Consider the following 12,531-nt stretch of genomic DNA (forward strand, 5'->3'; position numbering starts at 1 on the left):
TTTTCTAGAGATGATCTCTCGCTCAGCCCAATATCCTTCTGGAAACCAGACCTACTCGCATCCTTCTTTGGGGGGCCTTGGGGGGTCATGATAGCTTCCAGGCCTCGGAGTCATTGGCCAGTCCCTTGGAGACGGCTGAGTTGGAGTTGACCTGGTGCTGGGACGGGGCAGTGACTGCGGCGTAGGAGGTGTTGCTGGCAGCGACCCAAAATAACCGTCACACTGTCCCCTCTTGGGCGTACTGGATCCATCCCAGCTATCTCCAGGTGCAAATTGCGACCCTTCAGGGCAAGTGACTCGGAGCGCTGTTTTGAAGGACAGCCTTTGAACGTCGCGATGAGATATGGGATAAGACTGCGAAGACGATCTGTGAATGGGTTTAGCGTCAAGAGCTGTCATTACCAGCACCTGGCAGACTTACGTCCGTCTGCGAGTCCGGATGGGGTCTTGGAAAGTGTCGTTGAATGCCACGGTACTCATTGGCAGACCATTTCTAGAGCTCTGGTGTGCTGGCGCTGTATTATTTCCGTCGAGTGCATAGATAAAGGCCATTTGGCCGGCTTGCTAGGGATTCGTGAAGTCAATGGCCGGCCAAATGAGGAGGGCTAAGGAGGATACAGGGAGAATCATACAGATACTCGAAGGTAATCAAGAGAAAAGATCTAAGGACAAAGTTTGGTCGAAAGTCTTGTGGCAGGGGCTTGAGAAGTTCAGTGCTGAAGACGGCACGTGGTGTTCCTCGTTGACCTCCGTCTACGGCCGTCTACGGCAGGATGGAACACCTACCTCAGGTACCTTGAGACGAGCAAAGCGACTCCTGCCAAGTAGGAAGTCCGTAGAAAAATGAGTCACGCATCAAGATGTCAAGAGCTTCTCAGAATCCACTCGATTAGGATTGTGGGTATCAAATCAGACCTGCTAACGCCTTCTAATGCCCAGGGGTTGGCCAAGCTCCAGTTCCCATGTCCCAGTTTTTTTCATGTGTCGTTCAATCCACGAGCATCGTATCATCGCCGTCGAATGCGGCACTCTGCTGTTCAACAGCCACTCCCTTTCCTCTGCCAGCCAGTAACTCTCGCCTAATCTCAGGCGCAATAGAGTGGTGGCCGTGGGTCAACAGCAAGTCCAACAGCGCCTCTCGCTGGTCCTCACTTAGGTCGTTTCTGTATCTCTGGGCGAATGCCAGAAGATTTTGGTGGAAGACGACGGGCAGCGACTTGACCATGTCTCCAGAGAAGGACTGGCCCTCCTTGATGGATGCAGGGTCTACGCTTCTGAATCGCAGGAAATGGAAGACGAGCGAGTCGATGACCTGGTACGGAAGGGCGTACTTCTTCTCCAGCAGAGCCTTAATGAAGATGTTGGCCGCACCACCGCCCTCGGTGCCCGCCGAAGCTTCCTGAGCAGCACTACAGCCGCGTTAGCAAATAATCACGGCCAAAACTTAAAGAACGGGGTAGCCTACATCTCGGTGATACCCTTCAAAGCCGCAGCGGAATGAAGTACTGGCACTGACACTCTGACGAGCACGGCAGAAACAATCTGCGCCTCACGAATCGTGCAGCCGCTGGAAAGAAGGGGGAACAAGAAGCCGAGGAAGAACGCTCGGGGCTTGTACAGACTCTTTTTCAGCGCGTCGAACAAGTGCACATTCAGCTTCTTGTTCTCGTAGATATCCTCGCGGACCTTGTCGAGGACAACAAGCTCCATGAACTTCTGGCAGACGATGGGCTTCGAAGCAGAAAAGATCCTCGTCGCTTGGTAAACAGCGTTCGGCGTCCACTTTTGGGGTTCCGTAACCTCAATAATGTCCTCCCAATGAGGCAGAGTTGGCAAAATTTTGAAGGGTTTTGGCAGGGGGCCGCTCTTGTATCGCGACAGAATGAATCCAACCCTATCAAACGGTTAGCAACAAACTTCCGGCGAGAGCCAATCTGGGGTACATACTTTGTGTATACTTCAACGACCTTCGGGGGAAGCTCATATTCCTCATCACGAACGGGGACGCCCGCTGCTTTCCGGGCCTCGGCAGCCTCGTGCGCCGCAATCTTCTCCAGGATGAGTTCCGTCAAGTTGGTGCCACCGCCAGCCATCTCGTCGTCGGGACCCTTGCTGCCCCAGCCGTGCTGGTTCAGCATTGCCGCAGGGTCATCTTCGGCCTCGGGCAAGAATTTGCGATATGTCTCGAGGTCTTCGGGGTCGATCTCGATCTCCTCAACAATTTCGTCCTCTTCGCCCCAGGCCTCCTCATCGTCGTACGCCTGCTCGTCGCCAACATCGGTGCCGTATCTCGATTCGATTCCGAAAAGGTCGACAGTAGGTTTCACTGCGGCTTGAGGCTTCGCAGAACCGTCCTCCTCGGCAAGCTCTCGGCCTAGCTTGAGAATGGTGCGACTCCGTGTCGCATCGACGAAGCCTTCGCCATTGTCTTCTTCGTCCGAGTTCTTGCCCTTCTTTCTCTTGGGCGCCTTGTTCTTCAAGGGACCCGTAGCAAGGATATCATCCTGCAAAGGGTTGTGTCTCCGCGACTGGCGGTCGGTCGGGGTGGTAGCCTTGCCCATTGTTGAGAATCACTCGGTGAGAAATGGTCGTGGCGGAGTACGACTGGCAGGCGGGATAAGCGGTGCCTCTTTTTTTTTTCCTGTGAGCCAGAAATTTTTGATTTTCCTTATCGATTGCCCCGCGCCTGATTAGTGCCCAGAACCCTGGACCGGTTTGTTATGGGGCTTTTCTGGTCCTTTGTCCAATGAGAACCCCTGATGTTGACTTCATCGGCGAGCAGAGTCAATGCCCCGCCACCAAACCCCCACCAAAAAGCTTCTGCAAGTGACTCTGCGAGTCTGTCTTATAGTGAAATTGAGACCTCTCCTCAAAAGGCTTTAGGAAAGTAGCATATTTCACGCAGTTCTGTCTTTTTATCCTCGATCCACACTGAATATAATCCAAAAATGCCTACAGAATTGGAAGAGGTATGCTTACTCGATCAGAAATGCCTACCTTGCACTTTGTTGGACTCATCTCATGATGCGATAGCTCGTGGGCTTCATCGCTCATCCCAATGCGAATCTCAGAAAGGTAGCCATCGAGAACCTCGTAGGCTACTCACAAGCGGACCCGGCAATTTTCAAGACAGAGAACTTGACTCCCGTAAAGCATCTCAAGTTCCTAGTCAGAGATCACCCTGTAAGCACAAGGCTTTCATCACCTGCCTGATCCCGAGACTGACAATACACAGAAAATCGCAGAACATGCGTTGACCATTCTCGTCAACCTCACTGCCGAGAAAGACGTTCTTGAGAACGTGGCAACAGACCAGAAGTTCATCGATATTCTCCTGGACTTGGTAGTAGTATGTCAACTTTCTTAACTTGGCATAGAACCACGCAGTAATGGAGCTATGCGATTTGCTAACCCCGTTCCAATAGAAACCCGATGAGGCAAACGCCAACCTGATGGCAATGCTGCTTGCCAACTTGGCAAAGTGGGATGGACTCAACACTATTGTTACCAAGAAGCAAACACCGCCAGCAGAGCTCAAGTCCAACGACTTAGTTCTGAACCAGCTAGTCGATCTCTTCGTAAAAGAAAAGGGTGCCTACAACAAGGACGCCGACTACGACTACCTCGCCTACCTCTTTGCAGATCTCACCAAGCACGCCGAAGTGCGCCAGCACTTTGTCACTCGGCAAGACTATGACGAAGTCATCCCCATCACCAAGCTCAAGGTCTTCACCGAGCACCAGTCCGAGATCCGGAGGAAGGGTGTCGCGAGCACGATCAAGAACGTCGCATTTGAGATCCAATTCCATTCCACCTTCATGGATGAGGACGAGGTCGACATCCTGCCGTACATCCTCCTCCCCATCACCGGCAGCGAGGAGTACGACGAGGACGACACCATGGGCATGCTGCCTGATCTGCAGCTCTTGCCCCCCGACAAGAAGCGTGACTCGGATCCCAAGATCATCCAAACGCACATCGAGACGCTTCTGCTCTTCACGACGACGAGAGGAGGCCGTGATCTGCTGAGAAGAGTCAGCGTGTACCCTATCATCCGCGAAAACCACTCCCGCGTCAACGACGAAGGCGTCAAAGATGCCTGCGACCGTCTGGTGCAAGTTCTGATGAGAGACGAGGAGCCAGAGGAGGGCGAGGGCGAGGCGGAGTCCAAGCCTAAGGAGCTGACCAATGGCTCAAAGGTCGAGGAGATCGATGATGACGACGATGATGAGATTGTTGAGGTCTAGACGGGTAGTATCATGATGAGGTGTGCAAGTTCTTCCCTATGGTCATGGCTTATGTAGAAAGAGGGGATACCCAGGTCCAAAATCCAAAAGTTGGTATTTTTTTCATCCCATGAATATTTGACATGCCTGAGGAAGGAACCGACCCGGTGACTGACGCAGAGGGTATACATTCAATCCTTTCGTTCGCCTCAGTAAATATCTTGGACATTTGGCTCGTCTATCTGGCCAACTGGGTTGAGGCGCATGACTACCTTCACCGCTGCCATTTATTGGCGCTGGGTTCGATCCTCATCCCGGGCGGCCTTCTTTCTGCTGTTTTTGTGCTTCCTGCTTCTTCGTTCCTTTCCTTATGAAGTGAGGTGAGATATCATGACAGTATTTCAGCAAAAGTGGGGCACGCCGACGACATCCCAACAAAACCCAGAGCGGAGGAGCAACACGGAGAAGTATTCAGTAGACTCGAGAAAATAGACGGTGCTGAGTTGATCTGCATTGCTTTTGATATCTGACAGCCTTTCCTGCCGTTAATTTGGATCAATATCGGAGCTCCAAACAAGCCCTCACGTACCCCTTAGCTTTCTCTCAAGATCCCTTACTCGACAGTGACAGTCACCTTACTCTTGTCTATCCCACAAAGTCAGCCCGTCGTCTCACCTCAATCCCCTACATCAGAACCCCCAAAGCAAACGCGGGAAATAACTCACAAAAGGCAACATGGTCCTTGATCTCCTTCGCCCCATCCTTGGGCGTAGGATAATACCAAGCAGCGTCCTTGAGTTTGTCATCTACACACACATCCACGCCATCCCCCATAGTCAGCCGCTGTAAAACCCAAATGCATGGGAGTAGTAGATCAAATCAAAAGATATCAGGACTCGAGCTCACCCCCGACTTTCACCGAGTAATAATTCGCAGTCCCCTTCCAAGGACAAAACGTCGTCGTCTCCGTCTTCTCAAACGCCTCCGTCTTGACGGCCGAGGGCGGGAAGTAGACGTTTCCCTCGACCTCCTCCCACTCCGTCGCCTCCGCGAGCGTGGTGCCGTTGACGACGGCCTTGGCTTTCCCGGTCTTGGTCATCTTTGTTTCCTTGCGCTTTCCGTTCACTTCAATGTGGTCAAAAGTAGCAACCTGCTGGTTTGATAGAAGACTCTACGTTTCGCAAGGATGAGATTGACTGTAGTTGAATCCGCAGTATATGAGCAGCAACTCAATGCGAGAAGAGGGGGGGATGCGGGGAATGCGTCGTCTATGCGCCTTTGAATCTTCGTCGAGTCTCCAACGTCATTGGTCTTTGATGATTTATAAGCAGTAGGTGTTCGTCCCATATTCCTCTTTCCAGGTCTTTGTCTGTGTCGGATTCATCACGATGTTAATTGACGCAGTATGACAGGTGGTGGTGGTAGAATTGCAAGTTAGGAGTATTCAGGGGCTGCATTTCAATACTCTAAAACACTAACGCTATTTCTGTTTTTCTCTAATGCTAATGTTTCCTCTGAACGCCGGCTGGGTATATGCGTTTGTTTCATTACATATTCAAATACACAATTCAAAGGTTGATAATGTCAATCTCTGAGAAATCGGGCGGGTTGGCGCCATACACCACGCGAACCTTGCTGTCAAGAGCCGTGCCCTCGTTACTGATCCAGATGTGTTCGCTGTACTCCTTGGTGCGCCGGATCTCGTCATCGCTCACCCCAATATCGTCACGGGGCAGCCAGACTGCAGGCGCGCGCGCCCGAAGAGCGTAATGCTTGAACGCGTTCTTAACGAGTGCGTCACGCTCATCGGGCGTCAAGTCTTCGATTTCGTCGTGGAAACCGCCATACAACGCTTCTCCCAGCGCCCGTTGAGCCTCGAGATCCTTATTTCGCTGCTGACGTCGGTACTCGGCCGCCGTGTGTACGGGTGCGGGGCCCATCTTCCAGGTCTTGCTGCGCAGGTTTTTACCTTCCCGCTTAGCCCAGTGACCAACATCCTTGACCTTACGCATAGTCGAAGGCTTCCTCTTAGGTGCCCCGTTGCTCATAGTTTGCATTTCGATATCGCGATTGACCGATCCCGCACCATCTCCGTTTCTCATTGGCGTCTTCTCATCGTCTTCATCATCGTCGTCGTCGCCGAGTCCTAGGCGCTTGTTCTGTGCTCGTTGGAATGCTTCGTCACGGATGACTGCCTCGTCTTCGACGGTGATGGGCAAGTATCGGAACAGCGGCGAAAAGGACGTATTGAGCGAGATTTGGTAAACGGCCGTGAATCCAATGGTGATGAGCATAATGATACCCTGCGGCACGGCAGTGTTGTTGTCATGTTCATCTTGCACGATGAAGAACAAGCCTGCCAAGCAAGCCTCCATCACGTACAGGCCCGTGAACGTCTGGTTGATCGCGCGGGGGTACAAGACACCGCCTGTATCATTCTCAAACCGCGTAACATAGAGCATACTGTAGCGTTGAGCAAACCACAGCAGGCCAAACGTCAAGACCGCGAAGAGCGAAATGAGCGGGGCAACGACGCAGTAGACAAGTGCAATACACGCAAAGTTGGTGTAGACAGGGAAGAATTGACCCCACGCAATTTTTGACAAGGTCGTGTTCCGCTTCCACTTGTCGCGGGCTGTAGAGTCAAGAATTCTGGCCAGGATGTACCAAACCAGGACAGCGCCGATCTGAAGCAATGTACCAGAACTCACAGACAATGCCTGGAGCAACATGTAGGAGAAGAAATAGTTTGACGCTCTTGGTAGGTTGTCGGCAAGGAGATCCAGAATGTTCGTGACATTGGTAAGCCCTTCGAAGTTCTGGGCCAATTTTTCGGCCGACGCCGTAAAGAACGACGCGATGGAAACGACGAGGAAGACTTGGATGAAGAGGAAGACGAAGTAGAATCGCTGGACGAATTCTGCTTTCTGTGATCCCGTCTTGACACCCCGGAAGAGGGCAAGCTGTTCGAGGATATGAGGGACGATGAAGAGCAGAAGGGCGAGCAGAATCGCTGGCAAGACACCAGCAACGGCAGAAGCGACTTTATCGATGGGCGCCTTCTTGATCCAGTCCAGCCACGGAAACCTGTCAACCAGACCATCAATGTTGGCAATTGACGCCGTAAAGGCAATGGGAATAGCCCAGAAGAAAGCCATGGCCGCAATGATGATGGTGACGGTGCCAGATCTGATTGACTCATGCCACCACTTCATGGCCATGTTGTCCCAAATTACATCCTTTGGCGATACTTCGTTGATTCGAGGTGACATGTGCTTTGGAATGTGGTGCATGAGACTTTGGCAAGCCATGTGCGCTGAGACTTGGTGGTTGAATTGGATGAAGGCGGAGTTCATGAGGGGATACCGCTCTGGGTGCGCTTGATCGTCATCAATCTCGACGTTCAGACGGGCCAGCTCAGAGCGGCACCAGTAGATAGTGTCAACCTTGGGGCCAAATGTGAGCCATGCAAGCCAGTTCGGGAAACCCCAGCGCGGAAGTCGATGAGTCGGCCTGTCCTTTTCCTTGACCCATTTGCGCCATTCGGCGTCGTCATCCAAGATGTTCTTGTATTCACCGCCGACAGCATTCCATTCAGGGTAGTCGACAGGAATTTGTTCGTCGTCGCCCATGAAGGGAATGTAAGACTTGATGTTCTGCCACAAGGTCTTGTCCTTCGACTTTTGGTTGAATGGGTACTCTCCGCCATCGAATCCTTGAGGCACAGGAGACGCGTAGCCACCAGCAGGGGCTTTCCAAAATTGCCAGAATTTACGCGTTTCCTTATCGTACATGTGGTCCAGGTTGCTGACTTTGCGAACGGTGTTGCCGTTGCCAAATGGCTCGTAGCTTCGCTTGTAGTTCGGATCGGCAGTTTCCTGGGAGACAGCAGAAACGTTTCTAGAGTGAGTCTTGTGCGTCTCAGTGTTCTCAAGCGGCTCGACTTGCTCCGTGGTGTCCTTTGTACTTTTGGGCGTGGCGGGTCGGTCGTTGTCGGCCAGGATTTGAACTTTGCGCGGACGGTTGTCTGGGTGAAGCATAGCGAAGCCGTTGGTGGTCTCAACGGTGTCGTCTACATCTTCAGTGAATTCCTTGATTTCTTTTTGAGCCTTTCCGAGGCCACCAAGCAAACCTTTCCCAACCTTGGTGACGCCGTCGCCGATAAGGCCCAACCCGAAGCCCTTAGACTGGGGTCGATTACCATCTTCGGATGAGCTCGAAGATGATGTGCTCGAGCGTCTCGACTTTGCATCATCGCGGTTCTCGTTGATGACGGCGCTAATATCGTGAGGGACCTCGTCGTGCTCACCGGAACTAACACCTTGACCAGCTTCGGCCCTCTTTTTGGCCTCGGCATCTTCTGCCTGTCTCCTAAGAGCCTGCTCCTGCCTTGATGGGCCCTTGGACTTGGAAGCCTTTCTCGCAGCCTTCTCTTCCTGTTTCTTTCTCTTGAGTTGCTTCTTCTTCGCAGCTTTGACCAGATCTGTTTCAGCGGATTCAAGTTTCAGATGGACGTCTTCCCGCTGCTGGATCTTTTCAAGGAGTGGAGTTAGGTCGCGGTTAAGCCAGATGTTTCGAATTTGACCGGGAAAAACATCAAACAGACCACTCAGAGCCTCTTCGGTCAACCATTTGGAAGGAATGCTGTTGACGAGGATAGTTGTGGCAGAAGCACGGAGTCTATGCTCGGCACTTGTCAAGTAGTCCTGGCGAACTTTGACATAAACGCGCAGCTCGAAGAAGAAGACTGTGCAGACCCAAATGATTACGAGCAATGCAAGAATCAAGTGTGCCCAGTAACGACCGGTGTGGTTCTTACCCACATTGCCCCATGCCAAAGTGTCCAGACCGGTAGGCACTGTCGTAGCGTCGTTATTGGCTCTGGCCATGAGACGGACTGAAGAAGAGCTGGTGCCATTGGTAGTGTCATTCTTCTTGGCCTCATCGACGAGATCGTGACCTTGGCCATCGCTGTAGTTTAGCGGTGTCAAAATGGGAATGACGATTGCCGCAATTGGGATAAAGATGGTGAGCAGGGTTCTGAGATATCGTAAGAAGAAATAGGCGTCCAATCCGCACTTCTTGATGATCTCGCGGTCATTGTATTTGACCAGGGTGCTGATTAAACTCCATGGTGCGCTAGGGGGTGATTCGGTTCTTTCACGCTCGGGGACGAGATACGTTTTCGGTTTGCTGCGGTTCGTTAGTGTTGTATAGCAAGGGATAGTCAAGCAGGTATACGCACAAGATACGCGCGATCTTGTTTCTTAAAAGCAGAAAGGCAATGATTTGGATGGCAAAGACCACCAAACCGGTGAGCAGGGCAGTAAGGAACGCAACGAGCGTAATTCCTTGGTACTTCTCGCTACCTGCGACATTGAGTGCTGATGTTGTAGCAGCGGCAGTATCTGATGTTGACGAGGCACTCGATGTGGATGTTATGGTTCCATTGGAGCTCAATGTCGCAGAGAGTGTAGTAGAGAGAGCGGTCGAGAGCGAGGAGGCGAGAGACGACGCGAGGGTACCCGTCAGGGTGGCCGAGCCTGAGGGTGTCGCAGTGGGAGTCGTCGACATCGTCCACTAGTTGGCCCAGGAGATGCCGATGTGTCGAGTCACCGGGTGGCTACCAGCCTCGACAGCTATGTGTTGTCGTCGTGCTCGCGTGGGCGTTGAGGAAAGGTATTGTTGGAAAAGGAAATAGTCTTGGCGGAGAAGATGTAGATCGAGATGAGGTCGAGGTTGGCCTAGGGACGAATTGGCCTAGGGACGAAAAACGTGGGGGGGAGGCGAGGATTTAATTCACAATACCAAGAAAATAGGCATCGTGGTCGTGTCGAAGTCTGTATTTTCGTTCGTGTCGGGTAGGAGTCGTAAGAGAATTACCAAATGTGGCTATTTGTCGTGTTCAAGGCCGATGGTATTATCGCGCAACTGGATTTCTAGCTTTGAGGAGAAGCAGATGTCAAGTAATTAACTAGCCGGGCCAAGAAACGACGAGAGAAGAGAGACTACTGCGTAGAGGTTAAGAGTAAGAGAGAGGCCAGAGGCGAGCCAGTGCCAAGGAATCGCAGGCAAAGGGTTTGACCGAAGTAGTTGTGCTTCTTTGATTGGCCGACAAGGTGCAGATACAACAACGACCAGGGCCCGGACAGGGGTACTGCAGGTGCACTTTACTGCTTCAAGTCGCTGCAGGCCCCCCAGTTACCCCCCAGAGTCAATCGCTGGGTGCGCTGTTGCTGGTTTTCCTTACTTCGCTTCAGGAGCCCTGCAACTGGTGACATCAGCGGCTTCATTGGTTGTTCGCTACAAACGAAACAGACCCCGGCCACCCTGCGGGACAAAGTGGGATCCCGCCGCGGTTCGCCATGACTCTGGTCCAATCATCTGCCAGTCACCACCACTGAGGTCGCCAATGTCGCCAGAATAGGTACACGGAGTACGTACTGTCTGAGCAGTAGGGGACCTCGACCACGGTCCACGGATGCCTCCAAAACCTCTCTCATTCTACTCTTTGTCTCTCTAATCTTTCATCACACGAGAGTACAGTTCCATCTTCCACCAACCAAACCAGCTATCGCTAATTTGCTTGCCGTAATGGGTACCCATACTGGGCCATACAGACGCTATGTGCAGCACGACCCTTGGCCCTCCAGTCGTCCAGTCTGTTCAAACTTCAAGAGATGTGGTGGCACTGGTGGGCATGGCCAGCCTTTGACCACCCACCCCACGTTGACGCGCTATTCTGACCCATGCCTCAGAAATAGATCAGCGCGCGCTTCATCCCAAGTACCAGCCGAAAGACACTCCTCGCTAGCCAATTCAACTTGCTTACCAGGTTCAAGACTTGATTACCCCTGAGAGAATCGTCGTTTGTCGATTCCTCCCAGCCAAAGGAAATAATTCATCTGTCCCTCGTACGGGTGCGCACAACGACATGAACACCGCCATCTGGTTGAACATGCTGCACAATGGAACACCTATGGCTATTTTGCCGCTCGTACATACTATCAATCGACCGGGCCACCCCTGTGCAAGCAAGGCGAATAGACAATGAACCTTATCCACAATGACAAGCTTACCGAGAGACGTTGTCGTGGCTAAATGGGGCGAGGTTGCGTGGCTGTGCCACTCTAAATATCCTTTTGGTGGACTGTGGAATTCGCCAACCCTTTCGATGCCGGTGTCCGCGCCGTCCTCCAGCCAGCATTTCGGGTCGTGGGGTATCCCAACAGTCAACTTGAAGACCAAGTCTTGAATACCTAAAAACCACCTGCACCTCGGAAAGCGAAGCTTTCGCCGAGACGCCGCCCATTCACGTCTCACGATAACAAGAAAGCGACACCATAATACTGTCTACGCCACAAAGCGTCCCGAAGGGTGTCTAGTCTGTTCTGCCACTCTGCGTCACCAATTATTGCCAAGGCAAGTGAGCGCAGAAGCTGGTTATTGACCACCAGTGGGAATGAGGGCGTCTCGTTTCCGCGTATCGCACTGGTCCAATGGGATCCCATTTCTTGGCACAATGTCCCGACAACAATATCAGCCGTCATTTGAAATGTCCAAAAGAGGGAGCTAGAACTGACACCCAGGATCGAAAATCCTGCTCTCGATAGATATTCATGGACAACTGGCATCGCATGTCACCGCCATACCTCTTCCGTCATCCGTCCATCCGTCCACCCATACAAACCCTTGCTTTTCCTCCAGCTGTCGCTTTTGGGTTCCTGGCCTCCAGATATCGGAGCAAGGCTACCCACCTCGGGATCGTGCTGTGGGAGCGTTGCAGAGAGAAGCGAACCATCACCAGGGGTTCCCACCCCTTAAGCGGCCGAGGCAAATCATAACAGTCCCGGCGCCGGGGCACCGTGCCGTTCTCTCACTACATGACGACAAGATTTCGGCCCTCCCTCCGAACGCGGGGATTACTCCCCAAAAACCTGACTGGGCGCCTGTGAGCAAGCCACCATTGTACGGTAACACAACACAGACACAATCGCCGCTGTCAGCGATGAAGCTAGCGAGCCACATTTCCACACGGACGGGCCAGGCCACCTGCATATGCCTGCTTTGGAGTCTAGAAGCACGCATGCCGACTTTCACATCCGAATTGTACTCGTGACTAAGCCAATTCTTTTGACACGACATCTGACAGCTTCGTCAACCACGACCGCTGGCTAAACATTCAAGCAACTTTGACCGCCCGAAATTGGGGTTTGGGGTTCGGCAGTATTCTAAAGTTCGCATCACCCCCACAACACCGTCGGCGCACCGGCAGTTGGCTCGTCTACCAATGGCAACCCCGATG

At 52.5% G+C, this 12,531-nt stretch overlaps 4 protein-coding genes across 4 annotated transcripts; 1 reads left to right on the plus strand and 3 right to left on the minus strand.

The window, feature by feature from the left end:
• Positions 1-988: 988 nt before the first annotated feature.
• On the minus strand, positions 989-2,561 carry ENP1 (snoRNA-binding rRNA-processing protein; the record flags this gene model as incomplete). Its single annotated transcript, XM_053189485.1, has 3 exons — positions 989-1,409; positions 1,466-1,894; positions 1,948-2,561. 3 exons carry the CDS (start codon positions 2,559-2,561, stop codon positions 989-991), a joined length of 1,464 nt encoding a protein of 487 aa, XP_053052938.1.
• Positions 2,562-2,948: 387 nt separating this feature from the next.
• Positions 2,949-4,247, plus strand: HGH1 (the record flags this gene model as incomplete). Its single annotated transcript, XM_053189484.1, has 4 exons — positions 2,949-2,969; positions 3,034-3,183; positions 3,236-3,349; positions 3,426-4,247. The coding sequence occupies 4 exons, from the start codon at positions 2,949-2,951 to the stop codon at positions 4,245-4,247; spliced, it is 1,107 nt and encodes a 368-aa protein (XP_053052937.1).
• A 592-nt stretch (positions 4,248-4,839) lies between these two features.
• Positions 4,840-5,325, minus strand: N0V96_005894 (uncharacterized protein; the record flags this gene model as incomplete). The annotated part of the gene is made up of 3 exons (XM_053189483.1): positions 4,840-4,871; positions 4,952-5,032; positions 5,133-5,325. The coding sequence occupies 3 exons, from the start codon at positions 5,323-5,325 to the stop codon at positions 4,840-4,842; spliced, it is 306 nt and encodes a 101-aa protein (XP_053052936.1).
• A 469-nt stretch (positions 5,326-5,794) lies between these two features.
• Positions 5,795-9,800, minus strand: N0V96_005895 (uncharacterized protein; the record flags this gene model as incomplete). The annotated part of the gene is made up of 2 exons (XM_053189482.1): positions 5,795-9,419; positions 9,472-9,800. 2 exons carry the CDS (start codon positions 9,798-9,800, stop codon positions 5,795-5,797), a joined length of 3,954 nt encoding a protein of 1,317 aa, XP_053052935.1.
• Between the last annotated feature and the right edge of the window lie 2,731 nt (positions 9,801-12,531).

Source organism: Colletotrichum fioriniae, assembly GCF_027942845.1.
Source record: "Colletotrichum fioriniae strain IMI 355084 chromosome Unknown scaffold_6, whole genome shotgun sequence".
Lineage (NCBI taxonomy): Eukaryota > Fungi > Ascomycota > Sordariomycetes > Glomerellales > Glomerellaceae > Colletotrichum > Colletotrichum fioriniae.